The sequence below is a fragment of the Hemiscyllium ocellatum genome, chromosome 47 (genome assembly GCF_020745735.1).
Source record: "Hemiscyllium ocellatum isolate sHemOce1 chromosome 47, sHemOce1.pat.X.cur, whole genome shotgun sequence".
Taxonomy (NCBI): domain Eukaryota; kingdom Metazoa; phylum Chordata; class Chondrichthyes; order Orectolobiformes; family Hemiscylliidae; genus Hemiscyllium; species Hemiscyllium ocellatum.
In genome coordinates this window covers 13,736,102-13,754,730 of record NC_083447.1, presented here as the reverse complement: position 1 = coordinate 13,754,730, position 18,629 = coordinate 13,736,102, and the positions used below count along the sequence as shown (strand labels likewise).

General features: G+C 42.9%; 1 protein-coding gene across 1 annotated transcript in view; it reads right to left on the bottom strand.

Moving 5' to 3' along the window:
• The window catches only part of LOC132836562 (heterogeneous nuclear ribonucleoprotein U-like protein 1), a 91,159-nt gene extending 73,004 nt beyond the window's left edge, over window positions 1–18,155 (bottom strand). Inside the window, exon 1 of the mRNA XM_060855911.1 lies at window positions 17,697–18,155. Within this exon, the coding sequence (XP_060711894.1) occupies window positions 17,697–17,913 (217 nt within the window). The 5' untranslated portion in view covers window positions 17,914–18,155. The remainder of the gene's footprint in view (window positions 1–17,696) is intronic.
• Between the last annotated feature and the right edge of the window lie 474 nt (window positions 18,156–18,629).

Here is an 18,629-nt window from a genome sequence, read left to right as displayed (position 1 = left end):
TGTCCCAATGCATCCAAGGACTGCTGCTTCTGACTAATCTCAAACTTCTGATCAAATGTTGATCACAGAAGCAAATGAAGCACATACAACTATATTACAGATAACAAACATGCCATTCTTGGAAACAGACTGAAATAAGAGATTCATATGGCTGCTGAAAACAACTATTGGCACTTCGAAGAACAAAGTGATACTTTGGGCTGCCCTGCAACAATTTATTTTCATAGAATACATAGAATAAAATCTCTAAGGTGTGAAAGCAGGTAATTCGGCCAATTGAGTTCACAATGACCATATGAAGAGCATCTCACTCAGATCCAACCCCCTACCCTTTCCCTGTATCCCTGCTAATCCATCTCGCGGCTCATCCTTCAACACAGTGGGCAATTTAGCATGGCTAATCCACCTAACCTGCACATCTTTCGACTGTGGGAAGAAACCGGAGCACTGGAAACAATGTGCAAACTCCACACAGTCGCCCAAGGGTGGAAGCAAACCCGGGTGCTTGGCGCTGTGAGGCAGCAGTGCTAACCACTGAGCCTCCGTGCTGCCCCTTTTTTTTATTTACAAATGTATATGGGTACTGTCCTTGGATGCTGCCTGACCTGCTGAGCTTTTCCAGCAACATATTTTTCAGCTCTGATCTCCAGCATCTGCAGTCCTCACTTTGTCTTACTGTCATAGAATTCCTACTATGTGGAAGCAGGCCGTATTATACCCTATTTTGTATACTGTAAATGAGACTTGATTAATTTAGGTTATCTGGTCAGCTTGGATGAGTTGGACTGAAGTGGCTGTTTCTGTGCTATACACCTCTCTGACTCTATGTAACACACTGTATTGTAAATCTTTACCTGCATCATATAAAACTTGTATATCAAGTTTCATGATTACATGATATCCCAGACAGCTTTACAGCCAATTAGGTACTTTTGGTGTAAATATAGTCACTGTTGCAATTTAAGAAATTCTGCAGCCAATTTACAGACAGCAAGGTCCCAGAAACTGTATTGAAATGAATGATTAGACAATCCAGATTCATGATTAAAGCAAATTACTGCAGATGCTGGAAATAAAATCAGAATGTGGAGAAACTCAGGAGAGAAACAGCATTTGTCTTTTAAGTCCACTCTGACTCTTCTTCAAAACTGATGAAACATCAACCCTGTTTCACTCTCCACAGATGCTGCCAGATGTGCTGAGTTTCATCAGCACAGTTTGTATGAGTAATGTTAACTTGAATGTATAATCATTGGTTAGGACACTGGGAAGAACTTTTCTATTTGTCTTTGAATGGGATCGACATCATTAACCAAAGAGGTTTCATTGGAAAGACAGGACCCCCAACAGTGGACAACTCCCTCAGTACTGCACACATCACAACAGAAACTTACAAACTTTGGAACTGACCCTGATCAGGATTGCAAAGAAAGGTACACATATAACTTACAAGCCCTGTTGATTTAATTACAATATCAAATTAAGTCGACAGCACACCCATGTGTAAAGGACAACGGGGAGTCCTTTAATTTACAATCACAGGAAAACATAAGAATTTGGAGCCATAGTTGACTGTACAGCCCCTCAAGCCTACTCCAAGTTCAGTATGACCACAGATAAATCTCTGCCAGCTCTACTTCCCACGCACTCCCACATGCCTAGGTTGCCCATGTGAATAAATACATTCAATGGGAGAGCATCCACAACTTTGAGGTGGAAGAGAACCATACAGTATTCTCTATTATCTACCTTAATCTCTCCATGACCACCATTAGCTGTCCCACGACGGAATGCATTTTTGCTTCTAACAGCTTTTCAAATGGTGAAATCCAGATTCTTACCACCCTGAAAATTAGATTAGATTCCCTACAGTGTGGAAACAGGCTCTTCACAGCCCAACCAGTCCACACCGACCCTCCGAAGAGTGACCCACCCAGACCCATTTCCCTCTGACTAATGCACCTAACACTATGGGCAATTTAGGATGGCCAATTCACCTGACATGCACATTTTTGGACTGTGGGAGGAAACCGGAGCACCAGGAGGAAACCCACGCATAGGGAGAACGAGCAAACTCCACACAGACGGTCACCCGAGACTGGAATTGAACCTGGTGCTGTGAGGCTGCAGTGCTAACCACTGAGCCACCGTGCTGCCCAGAAAAAATATTTCTATTCAGAAAACACTTCTCCTCAACCTCCCTCTGACTAGCCTCTTGGATCTGTATCATCGTGTTTGCAACCAAAGGACATCAGGTCCTTCCCATGCACTCTAGCTGGGTCCCTTAAATTTCATGCAGCCCAATTAAATCTTACCATTTGTGCATACTGTTCCAAAGAAAATAAACTTCAGCATATTCAATCTTTCCTCAAAGTTACAATTTTCTATTCCTGGCACAATCATCTGTAAATCTCCTTTGTACCCACTCTAACACAGATTCTTTTTGTAACATGGTGAGCAGAATTGAATACAATCCCATAGCTTTGGCATAATTGGTATTTTATACAACTCTTACATAACAACTCCACTCATATTCCATGCTTTGACTAATAAGAGAACATGTCCTGTGTGCCTTCTTCGCCATTTTATTAACCTACCTTTAAGAATCTGTGGATATCAATTCAGAGGTCCCTCTGTATTTTTCTCAAATACCAACCAAAAGGTTCATTTTTGCATCATCAACACGTCTTAAATATAATGGCCATGAAGAGATTGTGCAACAGAAACCAAGAGTCCGAGCACCGTGGTCTGCAAGACACCATTTTCAGCAATGCTCCAGTCACACAGACTCACACTGAACATTAGCCTATGCTTCCTATCACTAAGTCAAATTTAAATCAAACTTGCCACTTTCCCCTGTGGAAAGATTTGACAAAATCTTGACAAAAGCTTTACTAAAATCTGTGCTGACTACATCATCTCGTTGACCCTCATTATTTCCTGAAAAATTCCATCAAGTAAATCACACATGACCTTCTCTTAACAAACCCACAGCGAGTGTCATTGTCATTCAGCTAAGTATGGGTTAGTCAATGAATACTGATTCTCAAGTGTAGGTGGTCCTGATGGGCTTATATAGAGTGTATAGGAAGGATCCATTGCCCTTAGAGTTGACTGCTATACAATACACAGAGGAACCTCGATTATCCGAAGGACACTAGCAGGAAGTATTCCAGATGGTTAATCGAATGCCAGTTAACAGTTAGCCAAGCATCTGGACTTGGCGATCTTGTTCGGATAATTCGAAATTTGGTTGATTGAATGCCAGATAATTGAGGCTGCTCTGCATTATTGTGGCTCCTCCTCTCTCTCAAAACAAGGTACAATGGAAAGCAATCAAACCAAATATAGAAACAGTTCCTGCAGAGATATAAAAGGAATTTTTAAAAATACTGCAAATAATAGGGTAGCAGAGTGGCGCAGAGGATGTTCATATATACAAAAACAAGTGCCAATGAGGAAAGAAAAGCAATAAGGAGTGAACGGTGGAAGGGATATAAACACACACAGACAGGCATGTAATAAAAATAGAAAATCCAAGCAAATCAAAGAATGACTCTACCAACTTCACATTACTGTGTATTCCTCCCAACTGTTTTCCTTTCCAAACGCCTACCCATCTGAAAAGACAAAGCATAAAAGGTATACCAAAATAATCAAGGAGAGGGAAAAGCATGAAGACAGCAAAAAAGTATAAGCTAGAGACAAATGTGTAACTAAGATAGAAAGTTCAGGTATACCACAGAGAATCTATAACCATCACATTCCTGAAGAACACAAGTAGTTGACTGTGCAGATCAAACAGATTTAGTCCTTTCAGCTCCAGGAAAATTACAAGCACCAGGCTCAACATTAACAGTTACTAAAGCAATGATAATCAGACATGAATCAGAAGAGTCTTGCAGTTCTCTTTAACAAGAAAGGCTGCTGAACACTTAGCATTCAATCCCAACTGACTCATTGAATGGTAACATCCTTCTGCAAGCCAGAAGACTGGGGTTCAAACTCCATGCAAGATGACAGCACATAATCACACTCTAGTTCAGTACTGAAGTGCTACGGCATCAGAGATGCCATCCTTCAGATAAAATACTAAACTGAGACTCTGTTTGCCCATTAAATGGACATAATGAATCCACAGCACTTTAAGTAGTCCTCAAGCATCAGCATATGCAGTCATTTGTGGAATCTGGTACATTGGCTGCTGCACTATTGGAGGTTCCTGCCTTTTAGTTGAAATGTCAAATCTATATTTACCTGTGAAAAATGAGACTGCTCAGGAGGTTGGACATTTTTCTCATGTTAAACATAAATCCTCAATAGCAATAAAACACTGTGATTGTGGGACTTGGTGGTTTAGCAACCTGAAAAGTGACTTCAAATCACAAATTCTTTATCAGCTATACAGGTCCTTACAAACTACAATCATGTCCTCATAAGCATGAAACACAACATCATCTGGCGCTGCAATCCAGTGCATATTCACTTTAGCCCATGGAAGGAAGGCAAGTTTAATGCAGTGAACATCCAGCAGCCAGAACAGACACTGCAAAAGAAATGAATGAGGCCTCAGACCGATTCTTAGCAACAATGGTGTGCAAGTTCTGGATCAGTGGTGCTGGAAGAGCACAGCAGTTCAGGCAGCATCCAACGAGCAGCGAAAATTGACGTTTCGGGCAAAAGCCCTTCATCAGGAATAAAGGCAGTGAGCCTGAAGCGTGGAGAGATAAGCTTGGGGAGGGTGGGGGTGAGGAGAGAGTAGCATAGAGTACAATGGGTGAGTGGGGGAGGAGATGAAGGTGATAGGTCAGGGAGGAGAGGGTGGAATGGATAGGTGGAAAAGGAGATAGGCAGGTCGGACAAGTCCGGACAAGTCATGGGGACACAGTGCTGAGCTGGAAGTTTGAAACTAGGATGAGGTGGGGGAATGGGAAATGAGGAAGCTGTTGAAGTCCACATTGATGCCCTGGGGTTGAAGTGTTCTGAGGCGGAAGATGAGGCGTTCTTCCTCCAGGCGTCTGGTGGTGAGGGAACCCAGGACCTCCACGTCCTCGGCAGAGTGGGAGGCGGAGTTGAAATGTTGGGCCACGGGGCGGTGTGGTTGATTGGTGCGGGTGTCTCGGAGATGTTCCCTAAAGCGCTCTGCTAGGAGGCGTCCAGTCTCCCCAATGTAGAGGAGACCGCATCGGGAGCAACGGATACAATAAATGATAATGGTGGATGTGCAGGTAAAACTTTGATGGATGTGGAAGGCTCCTTCAGGGCGTGGACCTGACCAGGTAGTCACGAAGGGAACGGTCTTTGCGGAAAGCGGAAAGGGGTGGGGCGGGAAATATATCCCTGGTGGTGGGGTCTGTTTGGAGGTGGCGGAAATGTCGGCGGATGATTTGGTTTATGCGAAGGTTTGTAGGGTGGAAGGTGAGCACCAGGGGCGTTCTGTCCTTGTTACGGTTGGAGGGGTGGGGTCTGAGGGCGGAGGTGCGGGATGTGGACAAGATGCGTTGGAGGGCATCTTTAACCACGTGGGAAGGGAAATTGCGGTCTCTAAAGAAGGAGGCCATCTGGTGTGTTCTATGGTGGAACTCGTCCTCCTGGGAGCAGATATGGCGGAGGAATTGGGAATATGGGATGGCATTTTTGCAAGAGATAGGGTGGGAAGAGGTGTAATCCAGGTAGCTGTGGGAGTTGCTGGGTTTGTAAAAAATGTCAGTGTCAAGTCGGTCGTCATTCATGGAGATGGAGAGGTCCAGGAAGGGGAGGGAGGTGTCAGAGATGGTCCAGGTAAATTTAAGGTCAGGGTGGAATGTGTTGGTGAAGTTGATGATTTATTTTACAAACCCACCAACTCCCACAGCTACCTGGATTACACCTCTTCCCACCCTATGTCTTGCAAAAATGCCATCCCATATTCCCAATTCCTCCACCATATCTGCTCCCAGGAGGACCAGTTCCACCATAGAACACACCAGATGGGCTCCTTCTTTAGAGACCGCAATTTCCCTTCCCACGTGGTTAAAGATGTCCTCCAACGCATCTCGTCCACATCCCGCACCTCTGCCCTCAGACCCCACCCCTCCAATCGTAACAAGGACAGAACGCCCCTGGACTTCAACAGCTTTCACATTTTCCCTTCCCCCACCTCATCCTAGTTTCAAACTTCCAGCTCAGCACTGTGTCCTCATGACTTGTCTGGACTTGTCCGACCTGCCTAGCTCCTTTTCCACCTATCCACTCCACCCTGACCTATCACCTATCACCTTCATCTCCTCCCCCACTGTACTCTATCTACTCTCTCCCCACCCCATCCTCTCCAAGGTTATCTCTCCACACTTCAGGCTCACTGCCTTTATTCCTGATGAAGGGCTTTTGCCCGAAAAGTCGATTTCGCTGCTCGTTGGATGCTGCCTGAACTGCTGTGCTCTTCCAGCACCACTGATCCAGAATCTGGTTTCCAGCATCTGCAATGGTGTGCAAGTGCTGACTGGGACTTCAGAGGCCTTTAAAATTGCAGGAAGAACCCAGACACCAAGCTGTGAAATTTTGTTAATGGAGTCACCTACTTTAGTCGCAAAACTCCAGCCCAAAACATCTCTTAAATGCTCCTAACGAGCTGCTCAGACGCTGACCCATAGATACTGTATATCTACAAGGAGAATAGAATTCTCTGAATATGCTTAACTAATAAATCAAAGCCTTATTACACTGAATTATGCAGTGTTGCCAAATGAGTTTGGGCCTCCTGGTCACCAAAGATTTCCCACTAAGAATGCAATTTCTAAAACCAAATCCTGAGTACTGACCATTGAAATATTACAATTTGTCTATTTAATGGAAATGACTTGGAATTCTTTCATGGTTGATTTAATCTTCTGTAACTGGCCTTCAAATAAGAGGCAGCCATATTTAGCTTCCCACCCAGCTTAATCATGAACACAGGAACACCCATTTATTCCCCTCAGAACGTCCTACTATCTTGGCCTTAGTTACAACTTTTAATTCATAAACCTCAATATCCAAAATGAAATATCGCATTCAATTGTTAAGTAATAAGAATCCATAGCAAAAGCCACAATAATTAACCAAATATACAAGTCCTGGATCTAACTTAATGCCACCCAACAAATTATTCATCTCAAATTTAGTGAGATATTGAGTGTTATATAGTCTGTGATTACTGAGCCATGGGTAAAGGGGTTCTTAAACCCAAGGAGCTTGGGAACCATTCATTTTATTGAACTGAAGCTACCTAAAAATAAGATCTCAACTCAAATCAATACCTTCCCAAATACAAAGTCCCTCCATTGCAGCAATCAGTTTTTTAGCTGGTTTAGCTGATGAGCAGTTCTCAAACCAAAACTTGGTTAAATACCTTGAATTCAAAAACAGCAAAAAAAATAAAATTAGTTCATAGAAATTGCCTCACAGTGTGATGAATATTAAGCAGCTGGAAGTAATTGCCTTACATAACTCCTAATTACTGCGAGCAGGAAGCGGAGTCAGCAATTGCTCAAAGGTGTATAAAAGTTAACAATATTTCCTGGCATACCCGAGTACTGTAGTTGCAAATGGAATGTAAAGGTTGGTGGCACAAATGCTCGCTTTCAGTCAGTGTGTTGAAAAACAAGGTAGATATAAATAATTTAAACTCAAGATATGGTACAGCAACATGCGTATCTAGGCTTTGGTTTGAAGACCACAAGATTGCCCTGAGCAAACATGTACAGAAGATGTCTCGGTCTACATTCTCCCCAACTCAGTCATTGATCTCGATTGTGAATTGGGGACAGTCACTCAAAGAAAGAGAGAAGTATCTGGACAATTCAATCCAGACCTTGGACACTCTATAATGCGATGTAGAATGGACTGTGGCTGATAGTATGAGCCAGCAAGGATAGGAAATGAGAATCTGTGGAAGACAATCCCATCCTACAACGTAGCTTCTACTCGTTAGGGTAAGGATAACTGCTTTCGTTTCATACCTTTCTGTGGACCAAGCAGGTAGGAAGAGAAAAGAGAGAGAGAGTTCTAAATGTTTCAACAATTAGAAGGACAGAACTTTTAGAGATCAAGTGACAGTTCTACATTATATATTACATGCCTGCAGCCAGGGTGAGATACATCCTGAGCTGGCTTGTAAGGATTTTGGAGAAAGTGGAATGACTCAGTGTTTAATATCTATTTTGGACCAACAACAGAACAGTAGGCAAGGAGAGCAGGGTGAAAGAACTTAAAAGTGCAGAGGTCATTGCCTAAACCATGGTTTAGGGAGAATTAGACACCAGCAAATGGACACAGGCCCTGCCTCAGTTTGGTGAGCCTCCACTGCACAGCTTCTATGGTAAGTATAGTTATTTTTAAATCAACATGTTCAGACATGTTGCAAGGTGAGACCTGAACTAGGGCCTTCTGGGCCAGAGGTAGGGACATTACCACTATGTCACATGATCTCTTACTAGACATTATATAACTCAACTCTAGGGCAGGTGGAACTTGAACGGAGATCTTCTCGTCCAGAGGTAGAGACTTGGCAGCGTGCCACAAGACTCCTATGCTTCTTTGTTGTACCCACATTTAACATATAGGTATTTTTATCAATCTGTTATTGCAGACATATATAATAGGTGGGACTCAAGTTGCAGATTTTGATTAGCAATAATATACCGCAATGGGGCAGGCCACATTCTAGATAGCTCAAAGCCAAATTTAACTGGCAGTACCACCAGGATTTACACACCAATACCTAATTTGGATTCTACTAACTCCCCACACCTCCATACCTTGCAGCATTTGCAAATACACAGATACAAAGCTTAGAGGAAATGTGGGTTTTGAGGAGGATGCAAAGAGGTTTCAAGGGGATTCAGGAATCCTCTTTTGGTGCAATGGTAGTGTCCCTACCCATGATAGGGAGGTCAGAGTACTGCTTCAGAGCTATGTAATAATATTTCTGAACAGGTTCATAAGAAAAATAGACTGATAGAAATGATCAAGAGTATGACAAGTGGAATATAATTAGGGTATGTGTGAAGCTCCACTTTGGTAGGAGAGACAAAGGTGCAGAGTATTTTTATAAATGGTGAGATATTGGAAAATGGAAAGAGGTCTAGGTGCCTTTGTTTCTCAATCACTGAAAGCTCACATGCATGTCCTGAAAGTAATTCAGATGGCAAACAAGTCATTAGACTTTATTGTTAAAATGATTTGAGGGCAGAAGCAATTATTGTCTTTCTTCAGTTGCACAGAACACTAGCAAAACCCCATCTGGAATAGTTCTGGTCTCCTTGCCTTGCTAAGCATGTACTTGCCATAGAAGGAATGCAGTGGATGCATTGAGACTGGGCCTGTATTCTCTGGAATTCAGAAGAATGTGACTCAGAAATTTACAAAATCCTACAAGGGATGAACACAGTAGATGCAGAAAGGATGTTTCTCCAAGCTGTGTTATCTAGATCCAGGGAAGAGAGTCTCAGAATACAAGGTAAACTATAAGATAAGGAGGAATCTCTTTATTCAGAGGATGGTGATTCTTAGAAATTCTCTACCTCAGAGGTATGTGGATCTCAATCATCAAGCGAGTTCAAGGCAGAAATTTATAGGTTTCTAAATATTAAAGGTATCAACGGATTTAGGGACAGAACAGGAACATAAGTTAAATGATCAGCCATGATTTAGAATAGAGAAGCAGGATTGAGATGCTGGAATTCCTACTCTCCTACGTTCCAAAGTCCTTGTAACAGCCTTGTTCCAAACATGGACAGAAGAATTGTATTCCAAAGATGCGAATAAGATGAGTGACTGTCCTTGATGTGAAAGCCAGCATGTGACTGAGTGTGCCATTTAAAACCACAAATAAAAGTGAGATCTAGGGGAATCAGAGGAGAAACTCTCCATTAGCTGGAGTCCTAACTAACGCAGCGGAAAATGGCCTTCAAGAGGCAAAAAATCAATCACTTAAGTCCTGGGATATTGCTGTAAGAGTTTGTCAGATAGCGCTCCAGGCCCAATAACCCTTAATGTTTCAGCAATGACCTTCTCTCCATCGTATTACCAACACAGTGATTGAAAGAGAGAAACATGAAAAATAGCTGCTTCTAAATTTAGGCAAAGCTGGTTTCCATGTGATGAGCCAGAGACAGTTGTCTGGGCAAAAAGTTTTAATGGTTAAAAGAAAAATCAGCAGATCAGCGAGTGACATTCCAAAATAGAATATGATCCAGAACTAGTTCATATCTTTAGGGGCAAGAACTCTATCCGCCAAAGAAAACCAGCCAGGTCAGAAAGACTCAAGACTAAAACAGAAAGCATCTGCAAATTCAAAAAAGAAAACATAAGGCTCATTGAAGAGGTTTGATAAACCAGCAATGAATGAGAAAACAGATAGCCAGAGCTATAAAAAGAGAATTAAAATAAATTTGTGAGGGATATATCAAGATTAATATAAATTTTACAATCAAGAAAAAGAATTGCTGTGATAGACATGTTTGTGTTCTCTATGAGAAATGAATGTTACAAAGATTGGATGGGGAAGTGGGGTGAAGCAGATCATCCAGAATTACACAAAGTCAAAGACAGCTCAGAAAGACAACCCTCGCATGGTTTTCAACAGCAACATGGCATCCTTATTTTCTGTTCGCCGAGCTGGGAATTGTTGTTTCCAGCTGGAATTGACAACCAGAAGTGACAGATTCAAATGACTACAAATGCCGGAGGAAAGATCACAGAAATGCTTCACAGGAGGCTCCCAAGCACTGAGGATGTCACCTAGACAGGGGACAAAACGTCGGTAACACCAATTCCCAGCTCGGTGAACACAACCATAACAACGAGCACCCGAGCTACAAATCTTCTCACAAACCTTGAATCCTTAATTTCCTTATTATCACGAACACTCCAAGTTTAGGAACACTTCGTTTGCATCAGTTTTTAGTTGCATTGAATATTGAATTCACCAATTTAAACAGCTTAAAAGTGTTAATATTGGAGCGGGCACAGGGATTCCCAAAATTAAACTAAGCAGAGCAATAATCAATAAAACATTATGGTTTAGACAGTGACAAAGCCTGAGGAGAATGAGATTTCTAGACACGGGTCTTAAAGGAAGTGGGTAACATATCCTTCAGTGGAGGCTTTAATTGCAAAGAGCCCCTAAAAATAAAAAAAGTCCCCAAGAAAGTCTTAATGATTTCATGAGATAGGAAGAGATGAGGAAAGAAGAATCGTTTCAATCCCTGATTTCCAAATGGTGAAGGACTAAAAATAGGAGACAAACAGGTGAGTCTTGGGGTGCTGTAATGATCATCAAAATATCATGATCAGGTACAGGAAATAATCAGAAATGGAATATCCATCTTTAAGTTGAACATACTACAATATAAATAGACAAAAGCGGAGCTTCGGCAATGCAGAGCCTTGTTTAGACCATATCTCATGAGTAGTTCCAGTCACACCTTCGGATTTACAGAGGAACCTCAATTATCTGAAGAAAACCTCAAGGTCTGAAAAAAACATTACATTAAACAGGTGTTTCCAGCACTGATTCACCTTTTGTTTACAATGATTAAAAATGAATTTGGCTTACTGAAATGCTGAACATTGATGGGAGCCCAGGTACCGTCTCCAAATGACTGACCGCCCGCCCTCTCCCTCCGCACACTTTCCCTGGAGTTCTACACAGGCGTGTACCCTAAAAGTCCCTTCCCCAGATAATCTCTTTGGGGGTACACACACTGTGCTGCTCCCTTGTCTACTGAACGGGGAGCGGACTAAGCAAGTGCTTGCTGTGTCAATCCCATTGAACTGACTTTTTTTTGGAGTGGAGGGGGGCCTGACGCAATGCTGCACATCCCTTATACACAACTGATGTGTCTGCTCAGAAACAAACCCTGAGACAGAGAGAGGGAGCAAGGCAGGCAGAGCGAGGAAAACGGAAACTTTGCAGTCCCAGAGGAGAGGCATTGAATCAGTTATCCGAATAATCAACTGTCTGAACGAAATACTACCTGCCCATCTCATTCGGACAATTGGGGTTCGTCTATATTAGACTTGGGAATTCAACTTCGATTTACTACAATCATCTCCAAATTCCAAGACTTACATTAGAAAATGAGACCACACAAACGAAGGCTGTATCCACTGTACTTATACATAAAAAAAAGGAGGGTGATGGGACAGAAGTTTTTAACATACTAAACGGAACAGGATTGGGTAAATGAGGAGAAACTGTTTCTGCTGGTTACACAGAGTCTAGGATTTCATTGCACAGTTAATTAGAGTAAGACCTTTCTCAGTAATGAAATCAGAAAATACATACAAAGAGACGCAGAAGATTTGAACACTTTTCCGTGACAGCAACTATGCAATACAATTGTTAGATTTAAAATCTAAGGTTTGTTTTATTGTTAAGCAAAGGTATTAAAAGAGGAGAAGAATCAAAGGCAGGTACAATGAAGTCAGCACATTTATCTAAGACGTGGAACTAAACTGCCTGCTCATGTTCCCAAATTTAAAGCTGTATCCTATCAAGTATCTTTTGCATTTTCTCAAACGTATTTTCAGATTAAGGAACTTAGTATTTGTTTTCTTATGATTGGCTGGCATCACCTTACAGTCACAGGTTAGCAGGTTAGAAATCCCACTGCAGATTGAACATATAGTTTAGATGGACTGAAGTGATAACTTCCTAAAGCATGTGGCAAACTGAGAAGTTAAACTAAGAGCACAGTCTGCAAACTCAGAGTGCAAAAAAAACAACAACACTAAGTACAGCACAGTCCTGTTTAACACTCTCAACCTCACCAGTAAGAGATTACGGTGTCTCATCATTTATTCAATTGTTCAAGCTGGTGGTCTCAATCTCCTGATAAGTTGAAGCTGTTTTCCTTTTTCTTAGTTTATCCCATAAATGGTCTCGGTCAAGGAAGGTTTCTGTATGTCACCATTTCATTTGGGGCAGCACAGCACTCCTGCCTCACAGCGACAGGGACTTAGGTTAAATTCTAGCCTTATGTGGCTGTCTGTGTGGAGTTCGCATGTTCAGAATACTTACAATCCTTACATTGTGGAAGCAGGCCCTTTGGCCCAAAAAGTCCATATTGATCCTCTGAAGAGTAACTCCCACCCCCCTGACCCATTCTCCTACCCTATTATCGTATAATTATCCTTGATTAATGCACCTAACCTATACACCCTGAACACTATGGGCAATTTAGCATAGCATGGCAATTCACCTAACCTGCACATCTTTGGATTGTGGGAGGAAACCAGAGCACCTGTAGGAAACCAACACAGACACTGGGAGAATATGCAAACTCCACACAAACAGTCGCCCTGAGGTTGGAATCGAACCCAGGTCCCTGGCGCTGTGAGGAAGCAGTGCTAACCACCACGCCACCATGCAGCCCCATGTTTCCATCATGGTGCTCCAGTTTTCTCCCACATCCCAAAGATGTGCAGTTTAGGTGGTTTGACCACACTAAATTGCCCCGTAGAGTTCAAGGATATGCAGGCTAGTGGAGTTTGCATGGTAAATGTGGGGTTACAGGGGTAGAGTGGTTCTGGGTGAGAAGCTCTTTGCAGGGTCAGTCCAAACTCAATGGGTTAAATGGCCTCTGCATGCACTGTCATGACTAGAAGATTTCATGCTTTAACTTAGCAACATTAACTCTTAGATCATCGAATGCAATGTGGCACTTTCAATATTATCAATACACTTCTCTGCAAAGAAGTGTAGGGTGGGTTTAAAGTCTAAATTTTTCCAGTAAGTTCAGAGGTCTAAATTCTCCCCTCATGCAATTAATTACTCGCCAAATTAAGAAGGATGACCATTGATTGTGCAGCTCTGTTAATCGATTTCTTCGTTTCGGACATCGATAGTTTAAGTACCAGGCAAGGTCTCTTCACAATTAAGCATTCCATGTTAAATATTAATTCCAAACAAAACCAATGCTGGTCAAAACAATGCAGCCAAGATGACTGAAGCATAGAAAACCATTCTTCTGCTGAATAGGTTTCCAATAAATCAAAGTTTAAATTTCTCAACCCAGCCAAACAGCTTCAAAGCGATTATGAGATTACATTTTATTCAATAATTTGAATGTAGCCAATCTGTCTTCCCTACCTAGTGATTACATGATTTTGTTTTATCCATCAGCAGCAAATGTTTACTTCCTACTCAAAAAAGGGCCTTGAAACTAACTCTGGCAGCTAACAGTTTAGAATAAAAATTCAGAAAGCTTCATGACTTCAAAGTTTTTGACCTAAATGTAAACCTGCCACAGAATCAAACTATTTTCTCTTGGCATCACTAATCTAGTCCCCAGTCTCACATGTTGGAAATAAACACACAAAATACTGGAGAAATCCAGCAGTGGTTCTGAAGAAGTCATACTGGATTCATGACAGGCTTCTGCCCGAAACATCAATTCCTGCTCCTCGCATGCTGCCTGATCTACTGTGCTTTTCCAGAGCCACATGTCTTGATATTGGATTCAGACTGAACTCTGTTTCTCTCTCCAAAGATGCTGCCATACCTAATGACTTTCTCCAGCATCCTGTTTTTAATTCGGATTTCCAACATACACAGTATCTCACACTTATTGAGTGAGCAATTTAGCATTCTTTGGCAGCGTCTATCAGGATGGAAACAGAATAACATTTCCAGTCCAGTGTGACGCTTCTTCGGAAATCACCAATCACAAGCCACCTCACCCCAATTAAGACTAAAATTGGGCCCTTGAAGACTGAAACAGGTGAATTTATTATGGAGAACAAAGAAATGGCAGAAGAGTTGAATTGGTACTTTAGATCTGTCTTCACTGGGAAGACACGAGCAATCTCCCAGATGTAATAGTAGCTAGAGGACCTGAACTGAAGGGAATTTATATTAGGCAGGAAATTGTGTTGAAGAGACTGTTAGGTCTGAAGGCTGATAAGTCCCCAGGACCTGATGGTCTGCATCCCAGAGTACTGAAGGAGGTGGCTCTAGAAATCGTGGATGCATTGGTGATCATTTTCCAATGTTCTATAGATTCAGGATCAGTTCCTGTGGATTGGAGGGTGGCTAATATTGTTCCACTTTTTAAGAAAGGAGGGAGAGAGAAAACAGAGAATTATAGCCCAGTTAGTCTGACCTCAGTGGTGGGAAAAATGCTATTTTTCAATTATAAAGGACGAAATTACGACACATCTGGATAGCAGTAACAGGATAGGTCAGAGTCAGCATGGATTTATGATGGGGAAATCATGCTTGACTAATCTTCTGGAATTTTTTGAGGATGTAACTCTAAAGATGGATAAGGGCGATCCAGTGGATGTAGCATACTTGGACTTTCAGAAAGCCTTTGATAAAGTCCAACATAGGAGGGTAGTGAGCAAAATTAGGGCACATGGTATTTGGGACAAAATAGTGACATGAATTGAAAATTGTTTGGCTGACAGGAAACAAAGAGTAGTGATAAACGGCTTCCTTTCGGAATGATGACCAGTGGTGTGCCACAGGGATCAGTGCTGGGACCGCAGCTTTTTACAATGTACATTAATACATGAATGAAGTTATTAAAAGTAAAATTAGCAAATATGCTGATGACAAAGCGGAGTGGCAGGGTGAAATGTGAGGAGGATGTTAGGAGAATACAGGGTGACCTGGACAGGCTAGGTTAGTGGACGGATGCATGGCAGACACAATTTAATGTGGATAAATGTGTGGTTATCCACTTTGGTGGCAAGAACAGGAAGGCAGATTACTACCTCAATGGAGTCAAGTTAGGTAAAGGGGCAGTACAACGAGATCTAGGTGTTCTTGTACATCTGTTCCAGAGAAGACTGCGAACTCATGGGCACTCTGTGCCCATAGGCGATCATTCTCTCTCCCTCCAGGGCCCGGAATAAAAATAAAGGAGATAAAACCATACTGTTTCTTTGAGCATTTTGCTTCGACTTCAGAGGTGTGTGGGGGGGGGGGGACACAAAACTGATATCATTGTTATTTATCGTACAAGACTTGCATGCATATAGTATATTTTTTTACAATGAAAAGTCCATATAGGTGATTTAGAAGTATGTAAACAGACAAAATTAACACTGATCACAAAAAGATATTCAGACAAGTCACCAAATAACTGCCCAATGAGGCAAGTTTCAAACAGATTCGTGAAGGTGGAAGAAGTGAAGGATCAAAGAACTTTGGGGAGAGAGTTACAGACTGTACAATCTCGACAGGTGAAGATACAGCTACCAACTGAGTGGGGTGGCAGAATTAGGGGATATACAAAAGGCCAGAATTAGAGCAACAGTGTATTTAGGAAGTTATTAAAATGGAGGTTGGTACATCATCTTTAAAAAACATCCAGAGAAAAATCAGGACAAGTCATTCTACCCTTTCCACAATGCATGACAATTTCAACAAGGCGGCCAAGATAAATGAGCTGTGAAACTCCGTATTGTTTGATGGCAGAGGACACTGCAGGACTGAACAATCACATTATAGCATACCTTACAGGTGCCACAATTCATCCAAGAGGATAAACTGAATCAATGAAGGGCAAGAGCCAAAACATTCTTTTATAAGCACAAGGGGCGGCACGGTGGCTCAGTGGTTAGCACTGCTGCCTCACAGCGCTAGGGACCCAGGTTCAATTCCCGCCTCGGGCAACTGTCTGTGTGGAGTTTGTACATTCTCCCTGTGTCTGTATGGGTTTCCTCCGGGTGCTCCGGTTTCCTCCCACAATCCAAAGATGTGCAGATCAGATGAATTGGCTGTGCTAAATTGCCCAGTGTTAGGTGGAGTCCACACACCGGAGTGTCAGGGGTAAATGTAGGAGAATGGGTCTGGGTGGGTTGCTCTTCAGAGGGTCAGTGTGGACTTGTTGGGCCGAAGGGCCTGTTTCCACACTATAGGGAATCTAATCTAATCCATGAGAAACAAAAAGTGCTGGAAAAGCTCAGCATGTCTGGCAGCATCAGTGGAGAGAAATCAGAATTAATGTTTCAAGCCCAGTGACCCTTCCTCAGAACTGTTTTTCTTCTTTTACATGGCTTGTCTCTTACCTGCCTGATTGCTTGATCCTTTAAGTATACATGACGTTGCATGGGGTGAGGGAAGATAGATTCTGGTTGTCAAAGAGTCATAGAGAGGTACAGCACGGAAACAAGGCCTTCGGTCCAAATTGTCCATGCTGACCAGATACCCCAAGCCAATCTAGTCCCATCTGCCAGCAATCGGCCCATGTGGTTCCTTTTCAAGGCCAACTACGGAGTCTGTTTCCAGCACCTTTCAGGTTACCACATGGGGGCAAACAACCATCTGTCTGTGCATATAAAGACGTCAACTACAAACTAAAATGGGGCTTTCGTTGAAATCAAACAAAAAGGCTTTCACACAGAATAACTGCAGATTCACTGGACTCGGAATACTGAATCTACCTTCTCGCCACAGATGCAAAGTCTTCTGTTTCAGAGCTTCAGCATCCGTGGCTCATTGCTTTATTTTAACTGTGGGCTCTGATGCATTATGGGTTGAGAATCAAAGACGAGCAATTTAAAAGGGGCAGGAAATGGATGAGATCAGCGACCAAATACAAAAATATGTTTCACTCCAGCAACACCCCCACGCTCTCCCTCTAAAGGTGAGGCTATGGCTGCGACTGCGCCTGCGCACAGTTTACCTGCCGGAGGTCCGCGCATGCGCGCCAAGGCCTTACCTGACCGGGATCTCTCCGCCTCCTCTTGTCGTTGCTGTTCGGCGGCGGCGGCGGCGGCTGCTGCTACCGCTACTCGTTCCTCCTCAGCGGCACGGTCCAAAGCTGCCTGCAGCCGCTCCTGCAAGTCCGCCTTGAGGCCCTTTGTGTCAAGGCCACGTCTGTGCAGCTCCTCCTTGAGCTCGTTCACTTTTAGTTTCCGTACGTCCAACGAACTCATCCCCGTGTTTTTAAATTAAAACTGTTTTTTTAAAATTTTCTTCTAAAAAAATGCACCACCACCGACCGTAAAAACGGCTCAGTAATGCGAGAGACCACGCGAAGGAAAACAATAAATACATGCACGGCTCCAACCGATTGGCGAAAGGTAAAAAAAAGGGACACTTTGGATTCTATAAAGAAAATTCCTCTCGCTCGCCGCGGCGTCTGACGAAACAAAATGGCCGCCGTCTCCCTGCACCCACTTTGGTGGCGCCAGGCGCAGCCAAACCCACTTTTCTCTCCACGCTCCTCATTGGTCATCAGCTGCTCACAATGCACCGGCTGTTACCAAATCGCCAATCAGGAGCCACCTCGCAGCCGGCCTGCCGTTTGCTTCCGCCGATGGTTTGTGTTGACGCCTTTCATTGGCCGTCCTACCCCGCAGCCTGAAACGGGAGAATAACTTATGCGCCCTGGTTTGTATGTGTCGTGTGACCAATAAGAAGTGGACTTACAGGTGAGCAGGTTCTGTGCCCAAAGGCCCAATCAACGTCCAGAGTCGAAGCTCTAACCTCTCTCCGCTACTGCCATTGGGCATTAATGTTCCTGATTGTCTGGAAAGTTGAATGGGCTGTTCAGGTGTCAATCAAAACCACTCCTGCTTCCACCCCCTCCCCCGGGAAAATGATATTATTAATAAGGATGAAAGTGGAATCTCAAGAGATGTATAAAAAA